The 18854-nt window shown below is 40.0% G+C and overlaps 1 protein-coding gene across 2 annotated transcripts in view; it reads left to right on the top strand.

Annotated features, from left to right (window-relative positions):
• Positions 1-4677: 4677 nt before the first annotated feature.
• Positions 4678-18854, top strand: part of HECTD2 (HECT domain E3 ubiquitin protein ligase 2) — a 41170-nt gene continuing 26993 nt past the window's right edge. For both annotated transcript variants that reach the window (XM_086752567.1, XM_086752568.1), the window contains exons 1-3: positions 4678-5176; positions 11032-11161; positions 17118-17256. In XM_086752567.1, the coding sequence (XP_086608693.1) occupies positions 4955-5176; positions 11032-11161; positions 17118-17256 (491 nt within the window). In that variant the 5' untranslated portion in view covers positions 4678-4954. The remainder of the gene's footprint in view (positions 5177-11031; positions 11162-17117; positions 17257-18854) is intronic.

Here is an 18854-nt window from a genome sequence, read left to right on the forward strand (position 1 = left end):
TCTCTTCTAGCATTTGCATCCACTGCGTTATCACAGGTAACCTCACTCTGGACATCACTAGTGTTGATGCCAAAGTATTTCTAAAAATAGAGGCTAATGATTTCTTTCCACACAAAGGTCCTGTTCTATGGCAAGGGGTAATATAATATTCAGCTTATTCAGGCAGACAAAAAAAAAGAGTTAATCACTAACCTAAAAAATCAGCTGTTGCCTAGGCACCAGTGTCCATGAGCCTTTTACACTTAGCTGGTACAGATGTTGTATTGCACCAGTTAGTGATGACAAGGAACCCAAAATGCAAATGTAATGATGCAGATAAGACAGAACTGCTTATTACCTCGTCCTTCTCTGTGTTAGGAATCCCCAAGCAGGAGGCATCCCATCTGATTATGTACTTTCAATCAAATGTTTACCATTTGCCAAAGAGAAAGATTGAGTATCTGCCAAGACAAAACAACAGCTGAGTAACTTGCATGCAAGTGCCTCAGATGAATTAACCTAGGAGCTCCTTGCACCACTTTTCTAAATGTTTATAAACTCTTTAAAAAAAATGGGGCTTTCCAAGTACTGAAGGACAGCCAAAGGGTAAGAGAGAACTATAGATTAGTTCATCCTGTGTTAGTCATAGGAGAAATATGGTGGACTTAGCTCAGGAGAGTTTGAGCGCACCTTGCACATGTGCTCCTGGAAAAGAGGGAGCTTTTCTCTCTCACAGACAAAGGCGTACAATTCAGGGACTGAACGACAGAGTAAGACAAGCTCAAGTCTGACATAATTTCCTATTCCCAGCAAGAATAATAAACATACTTGGACTAGCTTGTCAGCAATGGCAGATGGATTCACAATCATTTGGATGTTTTAGGACAAAATTCTCCAAATTTATATCTTAGTCCAGCTTCAAGGGAAATAGATGGCTGCAAACAGGGAAGGTCAGATGAGACTGGGGTCATCCCTTACAAGTTCTGAGGCTGTGCAGTTTCAGAAGTCATGAGTTGTGGGCAGACATGAACTTCCAACTGCCCTAATGGGTGATGTGCACAGGTGGCACAGGAAGGTAGAGCAGCTCAGGAGTTAGCTGGCCAGGGAGTCCAGAAGTCATGCAGTCTTTGATTTTGGTGATTCACATGGCAAGTGTGGCAAGCTCTCCAACTGAGTCAGCAGAGTAACAGGTGGATTTCCGTGGCATCTTGCCTGTGTTCTGCTAAAAGGTCACTAAAAAAAGATGCTTCTTTGTAAAACATTTCCATTTCAATGAATCAGGTCTTCCTGTTGAAACTGAAATGTTTTGCTGAAAACCTGTTGTGTTGGAAAACTCCCAACCATTTGTCTCTCTCCTACTCCTTTAGAGAGGAAATGGGTTGTCTCCAGCCTTTGCTTCCCCTTTCAGTGTTTCAGCCCTCCTGTGCTTCCCCTTGTGTCCACTCAGGGTCCATCCCACACAGCACACATCTGTTAAATGGTCCAAATATTTTGTACTAGGAAGTGTATAAGACCTTCAAAGAGTATGAAGAGGAAGAAAATGTACTACTTAATAAGAGAGAGACACGGTATAGCTGTGTGATGAGAGTGCATCATCAACTGAACAGGAAATTCAATCTACCTTTTCTAAAGGATACAGGTGACTTCAATTCCTGAAATGCCAGTTTGCATGAGGGATCTTTGATATTCTTTGATTGCAAACACTAGTAACGCATTTGAGCGCCAGGGAAAAACCCATAATGGGCCAAAACCACCCCTAATGTTACTGAATTAAACCAGGGCTGATTTTAGCTATGGATGCATTTTGACTTCTGACTGCAGAGGAACATGTGAGGTACACTCAATTATTTGTCATTAAAATACTAGCCAAGGAATTTAGCTTTTGGTTTTTTTTTTTTCATTTGTGCATCATCACTCCCAAATGCCAGTCTCTGTGAGTGTATCTATTACTTGTAAGCATTTACTAATCATTTGTGAACAAATGTTAGCATTTGGTGTGTTTCCATCTGTCAGTCCTAGTGGCGGTCTGTGCCTGGCCACGTCATTGCAGAGATGTGCCGCTGACTTTTTCCCCTTCCTGACAACTCAAACTCTTTGGATAGAAGAAAGATATTTGTGAACAATTTTAAAATAAGTTATCAAGAAGGTCATCTTCTGGTTGGAAGGTCCAGCACCCTGCTAAGGCATGATTGTTCTCCCATAAGTACAAGAAGATATGTTCAGGGTCACGTACTGCCCGCATCCCCCCTGTAGTCATTCAGAGGTGTTACTGCGGTGTACGTATGCTTATCTGAGCCAACAGCACGCCATGCCAGCGTGGGATCCAGCGCAGGCTGCAAACTCATTCAGGAACCAGGCAGCATGTACTTGGCACAAGCAACAGTTTTTAATTGAACTTTACCTTTCCTCCACTCACCAAAAAATACTGTGAAGTAGCTGGCACCATGTGATTTAATATTTTTAAGCAGCTCAGAAGAGATTAAAAAAAAAAAATGGACAGGGTCCTAGGAAGGCTAAAGGACAGAACATAATGGAGAGAATGGAAAAGCAACGATCACAAAAGCATTATCAGCCTCAAAGAAAGAACTGGAAATATTATGAAAGGTGATGCAAACAAAAAGCCTGCAAAAACTTTCAGAATAAAGGCATTCAGCGTGCATAGCCCTTTGTTAAGGCTCTCAGACCATCTGGCCAACAAATTTGCTGTTGTAAAATGGCAGTTGCACACCTCTGTTTAGTTTTGCAACATTTTGTGTGTTGTATGTCCCACAAATTCTGTGTGTTAGAAGACAGACTGTCTTTATCCTGTTTTCTGACTGCTCCAGTGCCTGCTATCCTGTTTTATCACTTTGGCAACAAATGATTGCAGGGTTCACATGCATTGTCTCATTACACACAGCACTCCTGCACCCAGCTAGCATTCACCTGTGCTAGCAAATTGAAAGCCAGTTTAGACACGCCTTTCCCAGCTGTGGTTACATCTTTGTGGGTCTATGAATTATATCAAAATACTTTTAGTTACAAACCCCCGGCACCAGATGTGTGCTACCTTTGTTAGAAATAGGAAAACACATTTGCTTCTCCTTCAGTATGTGGTCCTTCCATTCTCTTAGAAAAATAGGAATAATGTTTTAACAGTACTTTTGTGCTTATTTTCACAATAATGGGCCAAAATATTCACTTGAATTAGTTTAGTTAAACAGAACACTTCAGCTTCAAATAGTAGTACAGGACAGTATGGAGAGTAAAAATTTATGTCTTTGATGTTGCATTAGCTTTTCGTGGAATAATCTTGGCAGAAGGCTATTTCAATGTTTTTGAAGCTATCAAAAATCAGGCCTTTATAGCTCAATGGAATTGGAAAAAAAAAAAGAATTATAATTTGTTTGTAGACTTGCCTTCCTACATTTCTATTTCCTTTTGCTTCATCTCTCTCTGCAGGCTCAAGGGAGCAGATCCTTCCATGTTTCAAGTTGGCACAGCTCCACAAAACAGCTGTGCCAATTACTTCCAGTTGGGGACTGCCACTGAGTGTATAGCTGCTTGTACTGAAGTTGTTGCAATTACTATCATTATGTTACTTCCTGGCATGGAAAGGAAAAAGATGAGTGAGTGGTTGGGGAGCTTTGTTTAAGTGCAGCAGGCCACTTATTCTCGCAAACCACTGAGAGCAACTGGGAAGTAAGCACAGTGTGAACTTTTCAGAAAACCAGCTCTCGTATTTAACTTCGTAAGGAGACAAAGCGATTTCCTAATGAAACCTAATAAACTCCAGGTCTGCCAGTTCCTTCAAAAAGGGAAAGCATTTTTCAATGTGTTGGATTAACACTGCAGTATGAATTATGCCCTTGCTTTTATGCAGCTTAGAGAGATCTTTGCCACAGCTCCACCCTGCAGGAGCTACTTGTGTAATGCCAGTGCTGAGAAAAACTACCACATGGTTTACCTCCATCTGGAAAACAATTCTGAAGATTTGTTTCAAGTGGTTTGTAACGCTCTTCACACTCCTTTGATCCTGAATCTGTGAGGGGAACTCTTCTCCAGGCAAGAAATTAGAGTATTTCCAAAATAAACTTGTTTCATCTGGCAGCTAATGGTTTGAAGGACTTAAATTTTACTTAGCTTAGCGCATACAAACATGGCACTGCTGACACGTGGAACGACTCCCACAGCTTTGCATGGCAAGCCAAGAGGCAGGTCAGTACCCCCGGACAAGTGCTGTATTACACCTAGGCTGGATGCTGTACTGCAACCAGTTCAACACAGCACATCTTCCACAGATGACTTTTAAAATATATTATTGCAGTAAAGCTTCAGCAAGCTACCGCAGAGAGGCTCTGACAGCGGACATCACCTCAGGCTGCCTGAGACGAGTCCAAAGAAACGTCCAAATCCCCGCCACGGCACAGACCCTGGCATGGCACCGCTGCGGCTGCGCACAGCGCGGGGGAACAGCCCCGACTCCCGTCCGCCCGCCGCCGCCCGCCCGCCCGGCACCGCGGCTTTCCCTGCGCTACGCAGTTTCCGTAGCCGTGTCCTCCGCTGCCCCCGCCCGGCGCCCCCGGTCGCCAAGCGCGTTTCCATGAGCCGCCTATAAACAACATGGCGGCCGCAGCCCCCCTTCCTGCCCGCGGTCTGTAGGTGGCGCGGTGGCTGAGGGGGCGCGACAGCAGCGGGGTCCGGCCGGGTCGCCTGCGCTCCGTTCCGTCCCGCTCTGTACCGCACTCCCCTTCCTCGGCGGGGGCGGCAGGGCCGCGCTCCGCCCCGCCGTGCGGGGGTGTCTGAGCGCCCGGGAGCAGCCCGGCTGCTGCATTGACGCGGCGGCCCCGTGCGGAGCGGCGGCGCTGGGGCTGCCGACAGCGGCTCCTCGGAGGGGCTCGGGTGCGGCGGGAGGGAGGAGAAGAAGGAGAAAAGGGCTCGGGTGCGGCGGGGGCTACCGTCAGAAGAAGGGTGCAGGACGGCCGGCAGCGGGGCCATGTCGCTGCAGAGCTCGCCGGCGGCCACAGCTGCCGCCGACCTCCCCCCCGGCCCCGGCGCGGGGCTCCTGCCGGGCGCGGAGCTGAACCAGGGCAGCGCGGCGCCCCCGTCAGCCGAGGAAGGTGGCGAGGATGAGGAAGAAGAGGAGGAAGAAGGGGAGAAAGAAAAGGAGCGAGAGAAACTGCCGCCCATCCCGTCGGCGTCCAGCGCGGCGGCCGGGGTAGGTCTCCTGCGGGGCCGGGCGACCCGGGAGCGGGGCCGTCTTTGCGGTCCCTGCTGTCGCTTGCGCTGTTTGCCGCGTTATTCATGGTGGGGGGTGAGCGTCGTGCTCGCTTTCTTTCATGTTCCGTTGAGAGGCTTTCATTCAAGTTTCTTAAAAATAACAAGTGCGTCTGTGAGCAGTGACATAATGAAGCTATAAATTCTCCATCTACTTATAGTTCTTTAACATTTTACAACGGTCTGCTCTCTTGGGTTAGTCATGACTGAGGGTTTGCAGCATTGTGAATGTTCCTTAAGGGTTTCAGCTCTTAAGGCACTTAATAGCAAGAGAGCTAGCTGGAAAATACTTTTGCGTTTTTAACCTTTTCTTAAAAGGTCTTTTCCGGTTTTTACATTGTGTTGAAGCAAAGATGTCAAAACATCTCGTTAATTGATGAATGAGTTAACACGGGTAAAAAACTGAGAAGGATATTTGCCAGAATAATTTCATTTCATAAACCTCGTTTGAGATTTTTAATTTTCTGGAGTTATGATTTTCTTTCTGCTAACCATACAATATTGCAAAACATAAAATTTTCCTGGCGTGAGTTGAATATCTTACATAGCTCAACATTAAAGCTTGCTGTAACTGTAACTTGCTGTTTGTTCAGTCTAACAACAGAGCAAAAATTTTACCAATCCTGTAGTAAGTAATACAGTTATGAGATTTTAATTCAACAGTTCTGATAAGTATATGACTTACTAGAAATTATCATTTTGCATAATTTGAGTTTAAAAGGTGGAGCATCTAATGTTTAGGACTGTCGTGAAATGATTGTGATGTTAAATGAAGTAATCGTAGGCAAACTGAAAACTCCTTGGAGCAGTTCTGCCAGTTTTGTGTTTTGCCTACAACGTTCTCATATCCTGAAAGACTTTCAGCTTTGCAAATCTGTGTGAATGTGGAAGAATGTTTTTGTTCTTGTGATTCAAATACAGATATGGTGGGAGAAGTCTGTAATGGACAAGTGCCCTGGAGTTATTTGTACGTCTGAAAATCTCCACTTAAGACTTTGAATGCCGGTCCCTTAGAATAAAGATACAAGTACTGGTTTAAAACGTGTCAGGCTTAGCTCAGCTCATGAAAAAGCATGTGCAACTCGGCAGCCACGTAGAATTCCCACTGCCTTAAAGAATCAGAACTTGCTTGTAGCTGAACATCCTTCATGTACCTCTGAACTGTTGCCCGCAGGCGTAAGTTATCTAAGCCGACCTGCTACAGAGGAGCTCAGATCTGGCTAGGTGTGATTCCTTGTCAAATGCATGTGGGATTTTGGATTTACAGAGCGCTGCACAGGGATTTTAATGGTATGTTACAGAGAGAGTTTTGTGGACAGATGTAATAGATATTTCCATAGCCCTGGATTTTTCTGTAACAGAATGCAGGTTTTGATCCAAATATACCAAATAGGGAATGCAGGTATGCTTCTGGAAGACCTTTATGAATTGCTATAAAGAAGATATTAGACTGTTGCTCTGCTAAGCCCTAGTTGTGACCAATCTACACATCTAATTCCAGGGCTTTGTGAAGTATGTTGTAAGATTCAGCATGCATATAGCATGATTTCAATACAAGTTCTTGTATTGCAAGTTCTGATTGAACATTAAAAAAAAATAGTGTTACTTAATCAAATCCTGTCTAACACTTCTAAAGAGAGAAATATGTTCTCAGCTTCCTCCTCGTTAAACTGGAGAAAAGTTTGTAATATGATGTGGTGACAAAAGGGGGAAATTATTGTCTTTAAAAAAAAAAAAAAACACATCTTTGCTTATTCATGGTTTTTTTCCCATTAAAATTCCCTTCCTTTGAAAATATATGCCTGGTACCAATACAGTGATACTTCAGATGATCTTAATTTTTCGATTCTCTCTGCCTGTTACTTCTAAATGTTTAGCCATGATGTGATGACTATGGTGATATAGATTCTGTGCCTTGTCTCTATATACAGTGAGCCTCACTGCCTTGCCTCAGACCATCCCCCCAGATTTTTTTAATTGACATTTTCTTTGATGCACTAAAGACCCTCAAAGGCAATGTGAAGGTGTGACATGTCCTTTAAACAGTTCCCATTCTCCACAATACCTGTAGAAAAGGTCAGAATTTCAGTAAGTCAGTAGGTAACTGTGGTATTCTTTTTCTCTTAAGAGCATGTGTGTGAAAGATGTCTCACCTGGAGTTTAAGGTGACTGCAAGTTGGAATAAAGGGATTATGTGACTACTGCTATTGTCATTCCTAGGACGGCTTTTCCTAGCCATGGGCCATGTTGGACTTGTGGAAGAATTGTTACATTTTAATTATTTTTTTTTATTTTATTTCTGAGAAAAGTTGTGGAGATTAAATTAGTCCATCAATAAATTAACATGATCCTGCAAGGAGTTGAGGCTTTTCTTATGGGCCAAATGGTGATTAGAAATAATTAATAAGGGGTGATGGTTTGGAGGTCAGTATTCAGATTCTGAAAATAAACTTGTAAGAAGCTAAATAACTTGCCCTCTAGTAAGCAGGAACAAGTAGAGGCTTCTGTAAAGCTAAACCAGTTCTATGTTACACCTTTCAAGATATGAATGGAAGGGGAAAATCCTGTTTCCTGAATAGGCTGTTGCGTTCACAGCTGCCTTTAGGTAATGTGAGTGTCCTCCATGTCTTCTTGCACAGGGAAAAAAACCTTTTACTCCTCACAGGTTTTTGCTTGCCACGTACATATGGGTCTTCAGTGAGTTGTGTTAGGGCTAAAAAGTAGGATTTTCAAGAAACTGTTCTAGATGGTCTTTTACCTCTTCCCAGAAAGCACTCTGTATGTGCTCTTTGCAAACAGTTTGACTTATTTTCACCGTCTAATTTAACTTCAGTAATGAAAAACATAGCTTTATAATGCTAGTACCTCTCCAGTCTTATGGAGGGCTTTGGAAAACATCCACTAAGAAGCCAGCAGAGTTGTGAGTTATTAAAAAAAAACCTCTTAAAAAGAGGATCAGAGATTACTTTGATCCACTTACTCCTTCCAAGCATGCTCATTCTTTATGTGGGGCTTCAGTTTTCTGATGGCAGTATGTGTGTGGAGTCTTAGGCTCTAGAGGCTCACTGACCTCCTACAAAATCTTGTAAGTGTGACATGGTGCTGTACACTTGTCCTAGATTACCTTCAGAGAAGATGTCAGCGATCCTCATTAATGAGCACATGGTTTCCCAAAATTCCTCCAGGGCTTTCCAGTAAAACCTTTGTCTATATCTTTGTTTAATATTGTTGGAACCGCACTTGGAGCGGGATGATGGAATTAAATACCACATGCAATTTTTGTTCTTTCTGATCACTGATGAAGGGAGGTGGCATTAAGAAGAACTGTTCAGCCGTACTATTTCAGCGGTGTGGCTGGGGTAAAACCTAGAAAGCTGAGTCAGTCAAAAAGGCTGTCACAATAGTCTGTTTCATAAAAGCTCCTCTTCTCAATTATCTATGATATCTATTCCCTATTAATCATAAGGTTACATTAGACAGTAGTTTTAATTTAGTTCCTTCACTTATTAATTGGAATTATTTGTATTTGAAGAAGTAATATGGGATCTGCAGGGGGAAATGCTTGGTGTGTATTCCCTGATATTAATAGTTCATTTCCAGGTAATATTGTACATTTGGCCTCATAGTCTGCAGTCCAGACTTAATATTATAATACTGACCAGTTGGAGCAAGTCCAGAGGAGGGCCAGGAAGATGATCAGAGAACTGAAGCACCTCTCCTATGAGGATAGGCTGAGAGAGTTGGGGCTGTTCAGCCTGGAGAAGAGAAGGTTCCTTATAGTGGTCTTCCAGTGCCTAAAGGGGACTTTTAAGAAAGCTGGGGAGAAACTCTTCAGCAGGGCCTGTTGTGATAGGACAAGGGCTAGTGGTTTTAAAATAGAAGGAGGCAGATTCAGACTTGATATAAGGAAAACATTTTTTACTATGAGGGTGGTGGAACAGTGGCCCAGGTTGCCCAGAGAGGAGGTGGATGCCCCATCCCTGGAAACATTCAAGGCCAGGTTGGATGGGGCTCTGAACAACCTGATCTGTTTGGAGATGTCCCTGCTCCTTGCAGGGGGGTTTGACTAGATGACCTTTGAAAGTCCCTTCCAGCCCTAACTATTCTATGGTTCTGTGATTAGACTAGTCCAAACTCCAGAGGTGCTCTACCTAGAGCATACATTTTGTGACACAGTAGAATAACCTCAGATCTGTATTTGTTTAAAAGTCCTTTTTCGTTAATTATCTCTTGCCATGTTTGTTCAGGGTCTTTTTTTTTTTTTTTTTTTTTTTTTTTTCCCCCAATCATGTGCCAGGTGATTTTTAAGAAGCATCTTAATATTTCAAAGGTTATATAATAAAAGTTAATATGAAAATTATAGTGGTAATTACATTTTATTTTTTGATGTTTGTTGCATACAATAAATTTGGAGCTAGAAATTGAAACTTGGTATTTTTAAAGCCAGAAGTCCTGCTGATTGTTCAAATTTATAATTTGCTGAGATATAAGCCATGGAAAAATGACTGTTTGTGCCACAGTTATTTAAAATTCCTGGCAGTGTACCAGCTTGCATACATTGTGGCATGGCAAGTTTATGGGCTGTGTTATTACCCTCCTGGTGGTATTTCAGGATGTTGTGGTGGAAGTGAAGTGCTTTCATCAGAACTTTGACTGCACATCTTAGTCCAAATTTACTACTCTTAAGGGGAAAGGGAAATGTATGGGTTTAAAACATTGATAAGATATTATATAAATTATTCTATAATTTTTATTCTCTTTTGGGGTATTACAGTTTTGATTTGCATGAAAACGTTTTTTTCTCACTGAGAGAACAGATATTAAGCAAATGAATCTTCAGGTTAATGTGAGACTGGAAATCATGATGTGCAGGGAGAGTGTGTACGTTTTTGGGGTTTTTTTTTTAAGTTGATCTACCTTTGCCTTATATCAATTGATGACTTGAAGCTGAGATGGAAATTAAAATCTCCATCATGCAACTTCTGTCATCTTATACAAGCCCCTTAACCCACCCATGCTTTGCAAATTCACCAGAGTGAATAGCTATATCTAACAGCTATTAGATAGATATTAGGGTGTCAGACTGCTTGGCGCAATCCTCCGGAAATTTGTTGTGTGATTTCACTTATGCTGACTGTTAAAACACATTAGCGCTCACCACGTCTTAGCAAAGGCTTGTGTAAACTCCTTGGTGACAGCACATACAGGTACTTAAGCAGGTTTTTTTACATGGTGTTATATGTTTATTGGCTAGCCTTTCTTCACTGGCGGCCGATGCTGTTGATTTTGAATGATTGGTAGCCAGTATTTAAATTTTATTAGTAGGTTAGCTCACATAGAATTTTTGGCTGCACATTTCAAGTCTTGGGAAATTTGTCTAAACTACTTCAGTATATTAGGATTATTTGGAAAAAGGAATATGTGACACTCGGATCTATTTAAACTGAGCTGGTTATAGTGAAGAATATACAAGTAGTTAGACATTAGGATACAGAAAGTTAGAATATTGTTGAACACATTCTAATCATACTGTGTTTTCCTCACAGTAATCCAAGGATATATTCATATCCTGCAAATTAATACTTGAGTTTTTGAATGTAATGGAAAGGAATTTTATGGTATCTCTCCTGATTCAATTTGAAACAAACTTGCAGAATCATTATTTATGTCTTATTTAGGTATTACCAATCTGATTTGAAGACAAAAGTTTAAGTATTCTGTGTAATACCTCACGAGTAAGATTGCTCTTGCAATAGCGTATTAGCCCTTTATAGCATGCTGTCATCTTAATTACAGGAGTTGGAGAGAGGAGCCAAAAATCAGTTTTCCACTTTCAGTAATTTCATCACAACTATCAACCAAAAGAAAGAAGGCATCGGAAACAGAAATTCGCCTACACAACTTGTTATACCCAACATCAAAAATGGTAAGAGAATAAAAGCCCTGTGTTACTTAGTTACCAATTTAAGAAGGTGCTCAGTGTTCTGCCAGTACTTGTATTGTGGTAGTACCAGAAAATCTAGAAATCTCGATTTCATTAAATTGTGCTGTGCTGTACATTGTACAGACAGTGATATATGTCACAGTCCGTCCTCTGTAGAGGTTATGTCATAGAGACAAGTTGGATAAGAAAAACAAATAGACCTGGAGGATGAAATAAACCTCTGAAGTTTTAAAGAAACTTACAAATCGAGTAGTCCATCTGCAGATACTCTTTGTATAACTGCAGTCAGATGGCAGTTTCTCTAGAAACTGTGTCAGAACTTTATGGACAAGATTTTTCTATTGCTATCTGAAGGATGGCAGGGATGAGGCAAGCGTAGGGCTTTTAAGGGCAACAGTTGCTGAGAGTTGCTGTCTTTCAGTGAAGATGAAGGCCAGTGATGACAGAAAATAAAATTCACAGGCAAAGATTGTTAAATTCTGAAGAACTTGAAAAGTGAGAAGGAAGGTTGTTGTAGTATGATGAGGTAATGATATTTGATGAAAAGATAGAAAGTGGAGCTGTATATTCAGTATGGCAGGCTAGAATTGTGAAGCCTGATGAGATGACATTGTGGTTAGACCTTAAATCTTTATTAGATTTTTGGGCTAGGATATGGAATTTCAGCAATTTGAGCTGTACAGACATTTGTCAGATTTGTACTGGTCTTGCCCCTGAGGAGATCCCTCTCAGCCTTATTATTCTGTGGTTCTCTAAGTCTTTCAGTGAATTTGAGGCTGGAAAGGAAGAGACTGCACTAATTAAGAGATCTCAGTAGCACCAGTTTGAAACTAACAATGCCTGTGCGTAGTCTTGTTTCAAAGTTGTGCAGAAAAAGGTGGCTTATACCTTGCAGGATTTGATCCTTACTAAAATAATCTTTGTATCTTTGCTTGCTAAACTGCAAAAGTAAAAGTCAATGCAAGAATTTTTTTTTTTTTTTAAGTAATTTTTGTTACGGAGTAAGGAGGTGTTTTCTACTTTTTTTTTTTTTTTTTTAAAGCGGGTAGGCAATCACTGAAACACAAAAGGCAGTTATGTGTAAATGACAGCTTGAACAGGATTTTGTACTTTGCTGAAGTCACTTTGTACTACACAAAGGAATCCAAGGTGGCTATAGATGGCCAAAGAAGAATTCTCCCACTGCTGCATAACTTACCGGACTTAAAGTAAAAGTGGTGTTCTTGAGGGCAATACTTGTGGTAAAGCAAAAAGAAAATGCTGCAAAGCATCTGTCTTTCGTTATTTAAGCTTTAATTGTTTCCTGTCGAGCTTCTGTCTGAATAGCTGCTTAATGCAATCTTATGATATGAAAGCTTGCTGCTTAATAAAATTTAGGTCAAATTAAATCTTAACTGGGCAAAGCAATGTGAAAAATACAGTATCCTCTTGCAGATTTCATTTCACTAAAGAGAAAAAAGTCTACCCCCCCCCTTTTTTTTTTTTTTTTTCACTTGACAGGAATGATAAACTCTAAACACCTCTCTCTTGAAGTGCACTCAGTTCTTGCTGCACATGGTACTGTCCTGCTTGTAATTACTGCCTTATAAGTACTTAGATATTAATCTTCACCACACTAATGCATGGCAATATTTATTATAGTCAAGGATATAGTCTTGAAATTGAGCTCGATGGGTAAAACTGAGTCGATATCCTGGTAATTTTAGGATCAGGGTAACCTGCCTGTGTAAAAATAGATTATTTTTACTAACAGTTCAAGGTGCACTCAAAATTTTTTGAGGAGATGTGTGTATTCTATGGAAAAAAAAATAATTGAAACAAACTTCTCAATTAAAAATGTTTCTTTCGTTATTCTGGAATTCAAGAATGATGCTTCATTGGTGTTTTTGTTTCAGTTTATCTGTCTCTCTGAATATGTGCATATTCTGGTAATACTTTAGGCTTGAGTTAAAAGAATGTTAATTTTGTTGAAAAACAAAAGTGTGGAAAAGGTAATGCTGGTAAATACAGTGTGACAGCTAGGGTGATGTTTGTTTGTTATATAGCTGCCACAGAGATTGAATTTATATAACAAGCCTTTTAATGAAACAATGATCTTCTACGAAATCTATATAGGAACTAGAGTGTTCCAGTTCTTGTATAATGTTACAAATACAAGTAAGATTTGTTTGCTTTGCCTACTTTGAAAATTTTCATCTGTCAGTAGCTGTGTTGGTCACTATGAAAATAACTGCTGTTCTTAATTCATTCACCCTAAATTTCCTTATAGCAGTCAGTTCTGCTTTGCATCAATGAGATTTTCTTCCTCAAATTTTTGATCATTCCCTAAGCAGTCATGCATTTCTGAATCTTTTTACTTGATGTAACTGGGGAAACAGCCAAAAATGATTGCTTTTTCTTGTCTTGTAATAGCATGTTATTGCTGGTTATCAACTCAATACATAAAGTTTCAAGTTTCTCCTCAATGAAACTCAAGTGACAGATCTTAATTAATATTTTTAATGCCAGATGAGCAAATAAATCTATTTACAAATACACTTGACTTATGGCAAAACATACTGAAGTTAATAGCATTCATTAAACATATTATTAAAACTGAGATTTAGTATATCTAATTTAAGCTGCATATATTTCAAAGAAAATTGCATCACTGACAGGGTGCAAGTTACCAGCCTAGCACCTGCAGCCTCAATTTACTGAAATGAGAAACAGCTTCTGTCAGCAGCTGTCTTTCTGCAGATGCAGAGAGAATATTTTGCTCATTTCGGTGTATTCAGCTGGTTATAATTCAATGTTTAATCCATTTAAAATTGAGAAGACAGAATGAGAGCTAAATTAAAATGACTCATCTTTCTCAGAGTATAAAAATAAGACATAATCTTAGTTTCTTTTAAGTTAGTCCATCCTGCTTTCAGAGGATGATGTGCAATAGCAGAGCACTTGCATGGCAGGGTTGTTTGGCGCCTTAGCTTGAATTAATTTAGTATCTATATGTCCACTTTATCATTTACATTACTACTCTTCTCTTTAAATAGCTTTAAATTCCATCTGTGAAAATGGGCAAGGTTCCATATCTATAATCGATGGGGGGATACTCATACTCTGGATTGAGGGCAGCTCTGATCTATTATCTGATGAATGGTGGCTGAGTTAAGTCACAATGACAGTGTCTCTGTCATTAGCATGAGTGAAAGAATCGGCCTTTGGGTTTTGGGGATTTTGTTAGCAACTGTTTGCCTGCTGTGGTGAATGGAGTAGGCAGCAGAGTAGTGATACTACTTTGATGTTTAGTTAATTTTAAAACATAACAACTCTTGGAATTGTAGTGAAAAGGCTTAGTGGGTTCTTAGACAATTTGTAGAGGATTTTGGTTTAATATGTTTGACTTCAGAGGACACTTATTTTATACAGTGACTTTTATCTCAAACATATGTCGTAATTCATATAAATGCTTTTTAAAACATGCAGTATAAATCAGACTAAAAAAACATTTTAAGGATATTTGAGGAGACACTGTCGGTAAAATGGATGTTTGTGTATACTGCATTGGAATATTTTTTCATGGTTTTGGTGGGCTTACCTTGACTGGCCGCCAGATGCCCACCAAGCTGCTCTATTGCTCTACCTCCTGAACAGGTTATGGGCAGAAAATAAGATGAAGAGATAAAGACAGGGAGCCCACTGTCCAATTACTGTTACAGGCAAAAAAGGCTTGACTTGAGGATGTTGATTTATTGCTAGTTAAACAAAACAAAAGCAAAACTCAAAACACTTTCCCCCTGCCCCACCTTCTTCACAGGCTCAACTTCACTCTTTCATTCCCGACTCTTCTACCTCCTTTCCCCCAAGCAGCACACGGGGTGAGGAATGGGGGTTGCAGTGGGCTCATTAAACTTCATCTCTGCTACTCCTTCCTCTTCACACTGTTCACCTGCTCCATCATTGGGTCTCCCCCATGGGATACAGTCTTTCACAAATTTCTCCAACATGGACCCTTCCTGTGGTTTGCAGTGCTTCAAAAACTCCTCCAATGGGGGTTCTTTCCACAGAGCACAGTCCTTTAGGAGTGAACTGCTTCAGTGTGGGTCCCCTATGAGACACAGTTCCTGCCAGCAGCTTGCTCAAGCATGGACTCTCTGTGGGCTACAGGTGGATCTCTTCCGCTGTGGTCCTCCACGAGCTGCAGAGGGACAGCCTGCTTCTCCTTGGTCTGCACCATAGGCTGTAGGAGAATCCCTGCTCCAGTGCCTGGAGCATGTCCTCCCCAATCTGGTTGTCTGTAAGGCAGTTTCTCTCTTTTCTTTTTAAACTTTCCTTCCTCTCTCAGCTGCTGTGTAGTGTTTTTCTACCCTTTCTTAAATATCTTATCACAGAGGCACTAACGGCATTGTCGATGGGCTCAGCTTTGGCCAGTGGTGGGTCTGTTTTGGAGCTGGCTGTGTCTGATAGAGAGACAGCTCAATCTCTCCTCTCACAGAGGCCACCCTTGCAGCCCCCTTTCCCTTCACTGCTACCAAAACCTTGCCGCATTAACCCTGTACAATGTTCTCAGATCAAATATAAAGTAAGGAGTAGAATAGGAAGACCTTTTTTTAGCACTGCTATTTGTACTTAGAATAGGCCAAATTTATTAAGAAGAAATGTTTAAAGATGCTACCATTGCCACAATAATTATCTACAAGACAGAAAACTGACATTTCCCATTTACTTTATTGGAGACAATCTTTTAGGAAGCTGTAGACAATCCATAGTCAATTCTAGCTAAAATTGTATATTGTAGTGTAGAAAAACTGACTGAAGATTTGTCCTTGTACAGCAGAAAATAGTTCGACTTTGGTGTGGTTGTGCTTCAGATTTTTCTTAGATATAGAGAACACCAGTGTTGCATATTGTAAATATTGTAATATAGAAACTATATTATATATACAATAATGAACAACCTTACTATTTGTGCTTAATAGCTGCCTACCAGTCATGGACTGCTCAGTTTCTTTCAAACAGGGTATCACAGGATCATCTTGGGTAACTCTGTAATTCCATGACATCCTTTGACTTTTTTTTTTTTTTTTTAATGATGGAAGAAGCCTGATTTTATCTTGCTTAGCTTGAGTTCCTCATAGTTCATGTAGGTGTGATGTTCAGAACAGGCATGTTCTTTATGCATCTGACTTCAGAAAGCACATGGCTTAATGTTCAGAAGGTTGAGCATGTACAGGTACAAACAGATTTAATGAAAACTCTGCAGCTCTCATTTCTGAAAATGAAATGGTATACGAACTTGAGGTTTTCTTGTGTGATGTGAATGCTGCTGTATGTATACTAGTTTGTTATTACTGATGTAATACCAGTGCATCTTACATAAGTACAATATTTTACTATTTTCTCTAACAATGAGTTGGAATACAGATCACCATTGTTTTTTTGTTTTGTTCTGTTGTCAACAATATGCCAACAATTCAGTTGTGAAAATCTGTCTTGATTTTCTTTGTTTTTGTAATAGACAAATAATTTGTTTGCAGCTTTATCCTGCACTTCATTTAGAAAATAGTAGAGACTCCCATCTGTCAGAAAGCCTTAGACAGGAGACAGACTGGCCAACTTTCTCCCTCCATTGGCAGAAGGAAGCACTTTGTTCACAAAGACTTGCTTACGAACTCAAGACACAGTTTTTGTTTATAGAATATTATTTCCCTTCAGTTAGTGGAAGTTTCCATCCTCTCTGGGTTGAGCACGTGGTAAGAAAATTACTTGGATGAGTAGAAGTTTAAAGAAATAGAATTGGATAGTGAGTTTTCTCCCCGCCCCCCCCCCCCCCCGCCCTGTTCCTATATATCTATATTTTACTAGCTAACTGTTTGGAATTTATATGATTGCACTGGATTTATTTGGTTTGTTTGTATTTGTTTTTGTTTTGTTTTTTGGTTTTTTTTTTAATAAGTGAGAGACCTACCACCTATTTGCCTCGATGTACGACAAAAGCAGCGCATCTCTATAGATACACTACCCCAAGAACTGAAAGCGCCAATTCCTCCTGACCCTTCCCTTCCCATCAGAACCAAAACTGTGAAAGATTTTCAGTAAGTTACACTGGTGTTTGTAGAAATGTACTTTGTTCGTTTTGTCCTGATTCATACATTTGATTATGCTGATCTCAAATGAGGGAGCTCTTCAGTACGACTAACCAGTAGTAGTAGTTGTTAGTCTGTCTGGTTGTGATGGTGGGATTGATAATTCAGTTACTGTGAAAATTATCAAAATACTGTCTCTAGCTTGAAGTGTTGATCTGTTCAAGAAAAGGCAAAGCTTTTACTTCAGATATAGAAATTCAGTTCCTAACATTCAGTGGATGTTTAGTTTCAGAAAAAAAAATATGTATGGCTTATGTAGGCTGGAAAATCCCTTTCAGTCTTAGGTATTTTGTTTTTACTGCCAATTTTGGTGTGTCCTGTCCATTGAGGTACTGGACATTTTTGATCATGTGTGAAACACTGCACATCAGACACTTAAATGTATAATGTCATATTTGAGGACCTGGAGTGGTGTTTACATGGACTGCACTATTTCTAATTTTGGACAAAAATACAGATGACACTTCTTCATTTGTTATGAAAAAGGATTAATTTTCAATATTAGTTTTATGGCAAAAACTTATTTTTTTCTTTTTTTTTTGTATACTTCCTGCTTATGTGACCACAATTTTAAGCAGTGTAAGTGTAAGCTATTCTAGGAGTTCTATATGAGAGGCACTATACTTTAAGTTTGTCTAAGTAAAAAGAGTTCTAAGATTAAAGAGTCTGTGCAGACAAGATTTATGCTCCTGTCCCGTAACAGTGATGTAGCTAGGAAGAAAGTGCAATCGATGTGAAATAATGTCTTATGTTCTACTTCTGTTTTTCCGGACCAGTACAAACCCTTAATCAAAACTGTATCTGCCTTAGATTTCTTCCAGCACTGTTATGATACTTGGTACATGATGCTTGATCAGTTAGCTAGGCTAGCAGAAGTCCCCAGGGAAATCATCTGAATTGTTTTTAGCTGTTGTCAGGTCTACACCACAAAGTTTTGCTGGCTTTGCTTGGTTCACTGTGGGCACAAGGCAATAGAGAATGGTCTTTCTCTGCTTAAGATAGCTATGTTCCAAAAAATGTGATGTTGACACTGTCATTTGAGGAAATAACATAACTTGGTTGAAAAAGTAATGGCATAAGGTGTGTCTACACTAGGGGATTCTGCCTGTAATATATGACCATATATTGGCAGAGTGTTTCTTCAGCCTTAGCGCCCACAGAGTAGCATTATGCTGCTGTAATACCCTTGACTGTTTTACAGTAGGATAATCTTGGTCAGGAAATATGGAGAAGTATTCCTAGAAAGAAACCTGATTATTCTATTTTTCAAACAGATGGGGGGAAAAAAAAATCACAGTTGCTCCAAAAGGCATATGAGCATATACTTTTCATTGCTTTTTTCCATGTTTGAAATTTTGTGCATTCAGTGAGGAAGCGGAATGCTTTTTCATTAGTCAGTGTGCGTATTTGGTGGAAAACAAATATAAAAGAATTTGACAAGACGTGATCCTTTGGTATTCAGGTGATCTGAAGAGCTGAAATTTTTTCCATATTCAGATTTTGTATCTATTGACTGCTGCCTAATTATGTAATTACCAATAATTTTA

Source organism: Chlamydotis macqueenii, chromosome 7 (genome assembly GCF_036417535.1).
Source record: "Chlamydotis macqueenii isolate bChlMac1 chromosome 7, bChlMac1.mat, whole genome shotgun sequence".
Lineage (NCBI taxonomy): Eukaryota > Metazoa > Chordata > Aves > Otidiformes > Otididae > Chlamydotis > Chlamydotis macqueenii.